General features: G+C 34.4%; 1 protein-coding gene across 1 annotated transcript; it reads right to left on the bottom strand.

The window, feature by feature from the left end:
* Positions 1 to 334: 334 nt before the first annotated feature.
* nmu (neuromedin U) lies at positions 335 to 5,026 on the bottom strand. The gene is made up of 8 exons (XM_054603569.1): positions 4,867 to 5,026; positions 3,742 to 3,797; positions 3,603 to 3,650; positions 3,435 to 3,488; positions 3,237 to 3,266; positions 1,425 to 1,499; positions 466 to 519; positions 335 to 370 (listed from the first exon to the last, which is right to left on the bottom strand). The coding sequence occupies exons 1-8, from the start codon at positions 5,024 to 5,026 to the stop codon at positions 335 to 337; spliced, it is 513 nt and encodes a 170-aa protein (XP_054459544.1).
* Positions 5,027 to 5,423: the final 397 nt, after the last annotated feature.

Here is a 5,423-nt window from a genome sequence, read left to right as displayed (position 1 = left end):
ACCTCATTTGCATATTTAAACATAACGTTTCATAAAAGTTGTAACACAAAAAATAATTGTCTTAATGTCAGTAATCAACAGGAGAATTCACGGTGATATCAGTTACTTTTGTACCCTATTCACCTGTAGTGTCTCACCTTTAATTAAGTAAATCACAAGTTTATGATCCATACCCACAAATAAATTAAACTAGCTTCATTTAGCTAAAAGAACAATAAGAATACATCATTTTTTTCAAACCTCTGGTCATTTTCATACAGTCCCTCACTCTAAACTTCTATTCTATTAAAGACTGTGTCTATGGGTGAAAAACAAAACAAGCATTACCTTTATTTTACTTATATTCTAGGGATCGTCTTCCATTTCGTGGCTGTAAATGCAAAGCAAAATGTGATTGAATGTTCATCATATTATCCAACAGAATTCATTGTTTAATTTTATTTCCTGACATTAAAGCGTTCGTACCCGATAGAGGAAGTAACCTCTGCTCTGGATTCCTCCAGGTCCCTGGAGTTCAGCCTGTACGGACACAAAAACCACAGCATTTACCTTTAACTTTTCTAATTTCACTGCAAAAACACACAAAAAAAACAAAGCAAGTTAATGTGTCTAATTACAAGGCAAAATATCTCAAAATATCTCTTAATATAAAATTCACTCACCTGACAAGACAATGCATTTTAAAATGACTACTTTTGAGCATCACTTGAGCAAAACTATTATAAATATATCTCAAAATGAGCTTATTTTATCTTTAAAGACATAAATATAACATATTTTTTCAAGAGGAGATAGAACTTAATTAATCCTGAAGGAAATTCTTGCTCCATTGTCAGAGTTTGTTTACTTACTACAAGCAAAAACACCTTTTTTTTTTTTACTTATTTCCTCCATGTTTCTACTACGACTCTCCTCCACCAGCAAACGCCATCAAACAGCACAAACTCCATCATTCACAATCCTAAAGCAAAAAAACAAACAACTCTCCACGTCACTCACTCACATACTCCCTCTGAGTCCACTTTGTGAATTGATAGAAATATAAGTTTGGCCGCACTAATTTTAGACCATAATTGCTGGCAGCTTGGGAAAGAACAAACTAATGTGGTTTGCACAGAGAGCGAGGAGAGCTGCTCCGACGTGAAGCGGCTCTATTGACATGTGAGCTGAAGGGAGGAAAACGTGTGTTTCCATTGTGAGTGCTGCAGTTCTATCTGCTCTTTCTGTGTTTTCATTGAAGCCACATACTCTGAAAATATGTCAAGCAAAATGAGATTTCATGTCACCATTGATTGCATCTTTTTGTGCATGCTAAAAAAGAGAAATGTTTTGTTTTATCAATCAGTGGCTTATTTTGTGAAGGGAAAAAACAAACAATAAAGGAAATGAAAAGAGAGAAGAGAACTGACGTGGGTGGTACATACGCGCATTGAGATTCCTCTCTCTCTTCTGGTGTGGAGTTGAGAAACGAGATGCAGGAGAGGATGCAACATTGGAGTCTGACAAATACACAAAACACACACAGACAGAGCCAAACGGGCAAAGAGATGATCTCGGGTTCATCTCCAGGGAAGCATGCAGCTCAGATATGTGCGCAAACAAATGCTTCTCAATGTCTTCGCTGCAGCCTTCAGCATCAGTCTTTTGAAAGACGCACCACATTTATGCATTATTCAACGACAGATGAAGGAGCAGCAGAAGACAAAACGGCATTTCTACATAAGAAATATGTCTTTTTGTTGAAAAAAGCTATATTTTCAATGTATACAGGAGTGCTATTAAAAATATAATGAATGTGTAAGAGAATATAAGTGTGGAAATATAAAAATAAATAATAGGATGAGAATAATTATAAGCATTTTATTTTACTTTCATGTTTTTTTGATCATTTATTTATGTAAAAAAATATTTTATTTATTTATTTTTGCATATAAATTACTTTATATTATTTTTATTATTATAATTTTTATTTAAAATAGAGTATATGTGTGCAGGAATTGACTACTCAGCATGGGGAGGAAAGGCCCACCACAAAAGCCAGTTGATTGACAGCTGGGTCCTTCAAGGAATAGCAAAAGCAATAAGGAAAAAACTTGTTAACAGAAAAAAAAAAATATATATATATATAATATATATATTATATACAAATAAATAAATATATATTTTTTAAATATAGAAATAAATAAAGAGAGAAATAAATGTACAAATAAATGTACACATTTAAAATTGTTATTTTATACTATTTGTCATTCTTATATGTACTCGTCTTTATATTTCCACATGTTTTTCTTATATTTGTTTTTTTATGGCACTACTGTGACTCCATATAAAGGAGCATAAATGCACATAAAGGGTAAATTAAATGCAATGCATGTAAATAATAATTTCCCACTGATCCTGTTAACATTGCACTCTGCTTTTTGCGTCATCTTTGCCCACTTAACATCTTCTACATGACCAGAAAACCTTTGTAAATTCACCTGACACTTAATACAAATATCAAGAAGGATCAATTATCAAAACTTTTTGATAATTGATCCAGAAAGTGTTGATATTATGTTTCTGCCAATTTACCAGTTTTTCTTTCTTGTTTGACATTTGTGTTGTCAAGCGTGAACCACAGACAGAGAGGACAAACACAATCCAAGTTCTCATGCAATCTGACATTGCATGAGAGAGCACAGAACAAGGGAGGGTTTTCATTTATTTATGTGTATTTGAGGACTGTGCACGTATTTTGGTTTGGGGAAAGAAGTTGTGAAGCCTCTTCAGGCGTTTAAGAAGGTATCAAACTTACCTTAAGTAAGTTTGATACCTTAACAATCGATAAAGTATCACAAAACCTTTTATCATGATACTTAAGTGTATAGATATTTTCTTACACCACAAGTCTAAAGATTAAACATTAATCGATTAAGTTACCGCTAAATTAATATGCACCTTTTTTGTATAAGCAGTTTGAGTAATTTTTAAGTAAAAAAGTAAAAATTCTCTGATTTCAGCTTCTTAAATGTGAATATTTTCTGGTTTCTTTCCTCCTCTGTGACAGTAAACTGAATACCTTTGAGTTGTGGAAAAAACAAGACATTTGAGGACGTCGTCTTTGGAAATATTGCTCAACGTTTTTCACCATTTTCTAGACATTCAACACTTTACAGATCAAAAAACTAATTGTTTTAAATGAAAATGAAAATGATCGTTAGTTGCAGCCCTGAAAATGATGAAGATGAACTTACCCTTTTACTATTTTCGTGCACTTTCACCTCCTGAGAATAAAATAAAATTAGACTTTTGGTTGATGTCACAATGCAAATCGTTATCTGTGTACCTCTTTTTAAATACGATGGACGATCAATGTCTCACTGTGACATATCATATTAAATATAGTGTGAAAAAACATATTTTTGTTAGAATGAAGTACAAACATGAATAACCTTTGTCTTCTGAACCAGCATCAAGACACAGAGTTCTCCTAAGACATCAGATGCCTGATACCAGAGAGAAGAGCGACGATTAAAAACATAATAAATATACCTTAAAATTGCAATATATATGTAAAAACAACAACAACAACAGGGCAAACAGAATCCCAAAACTCTCACCCAAAACTTGAGGTCTGCAGAGAGGTAGGACGAGCACACGGCGTCTATCTGTGGAGCATCACAGAGGATGACGTAAAGGCACACAGAGCAGGAAGGATGAAGAAGAAATATGAATAAATATGGAAATTAAAAGGCGTACCTGGCTGAGGAGCTGCCTCTGATCTGTTGTGGAATGCTGAAGTTCTGCTGGAGCACCTTTATTTTTCACACAACAACACAGAAATATAATTAATATCACAACAGTAGACTTTTATCACAGACTCTTATCACAGACTCTCCCAAAAAATACATCTTGCATCTCAGAAGCTTATGAAAAACACTTTGACTGTCAATCTGCATCGACGCACATCTCAATCATTTGTGTGATTTCATGTCAGAGAGTAGAGGTCAGAGGTCAGCAGCAGGATCGAGGTTTTCTGACAATGTCGCATCAGTTATAAGGAGAGAGAACAACTATGATGGATGGATGACAAACGTTCATAGACACCGTCCATCCATCCTTTTATCTCTCTAACTATTCATATCCAAACAATTGCTCTACATACTCTCTCTCTCTCTCTCTCTCTCTCTCTCTCTATATATATATATATATATATATATATATATATATATATTATATATTATATATAATTAATAATAACTTTATTATTAGGAATGTTGAATTGCTGCAATGTTTTTACAATTTCTTTTTCTTTCCTTAAGTGGTGATTTTCCAAAATTTTCCATGGAAAAATAATCATGAGACTAATTGAAAATATACAGTAGATAGATAGATAAATAGATAGATAGAGAGGTAGATAGATAGATAGATAGATAGATAGATAGATAGATAGATAGATAGATAGATAGATAGATAGATAGATAGATAGATAGATAGATAGATAGATAGATAGATAGATAGATAGATAGATAGATAGATAGATAGATAGATAGATAGATAGATAGATAGATAGATAGATAGATAGATAGATAGATAAGCATAAGCAACAATGCATGATTAAAAGTTACACTTTCAGTCTCTCTCATAGAAAAAGATAGATAGTTATAACAAAAAGACAGACAGACAGACAGACAGACAGACAGAGAGATAGATAGATTTTAGATAGATTTCATCTAAATAGAGATAGATAAATAGATAAATAGATAAATAGATAAATAGATGAAAAGATAAAAAGATAAATAGATAAATAGATAAAAAGATAAAAAGATAAAAAGATATAGATATAGATACATAGATACATAGATAGAGTATAGTGTGACTTACTTCTGCAGACTGGGATGGAGAGGAGGAGCAGGGCTGTGAGGGCGACGCTGGCGGTGCTGAGGAGACTCATGGAGCTGCTGCTGCCGGAGCTGATGAGGCTGAGCGGGCTGCTGGAGGCTCCGCGCTGCGCTGCCTGGCTCTGGGTCTGGAAGGTCCTCATCTCCACTCTCTCTCTCTCTCTCTCTGTATCTCTCTGTATCTCTCTTTATCTCCCTCTTCCTCTGGCGCTGGCCTCTTGCTCCTCTGCTGGTTTTGTAGTATTTATTGTTGTTGTTTTTGTTGCTTGTGTCTGCTTGACTTCTTGCTCTTCTGAGAGTTTCCATCTCACGTCAGAGTAATATGAAGGCTCCTGGCACACACACACACACACACACACACACACACACACACACACACACACACACACACACACACACACACACACACACACACACACACACACACACACACACACACACACACACACACACACACACATGACACCGGGGCTGCGTCATTGGAGCTCTGCGCGCTTGAGAATAAAAAAATAAATAATAGTAAGTTATTAAATTTGATCA

The sequence above is a fragment of the Anoplopoma fimbria genome, chromosome 8 (genome assembly GCF_027596085.1).
Source record: "Anoplopoma fimbria isolate UVic2021 breed Golden Eagle Sablefish chromosome 8, Afim_UVic_2022, whole genome shotgun sequence".
Classification (NCBI taxonomy): domain Eukaryota; kingdom Metazoa; phylum Chordata; class Actinopteri; order Perciformes; family Anoplopomatidae; genus Anoplopoma; species Anoplopoma fimbria.
This window is presented reverse-complemented; position numbering and strand designations above follow the sequence as displayed.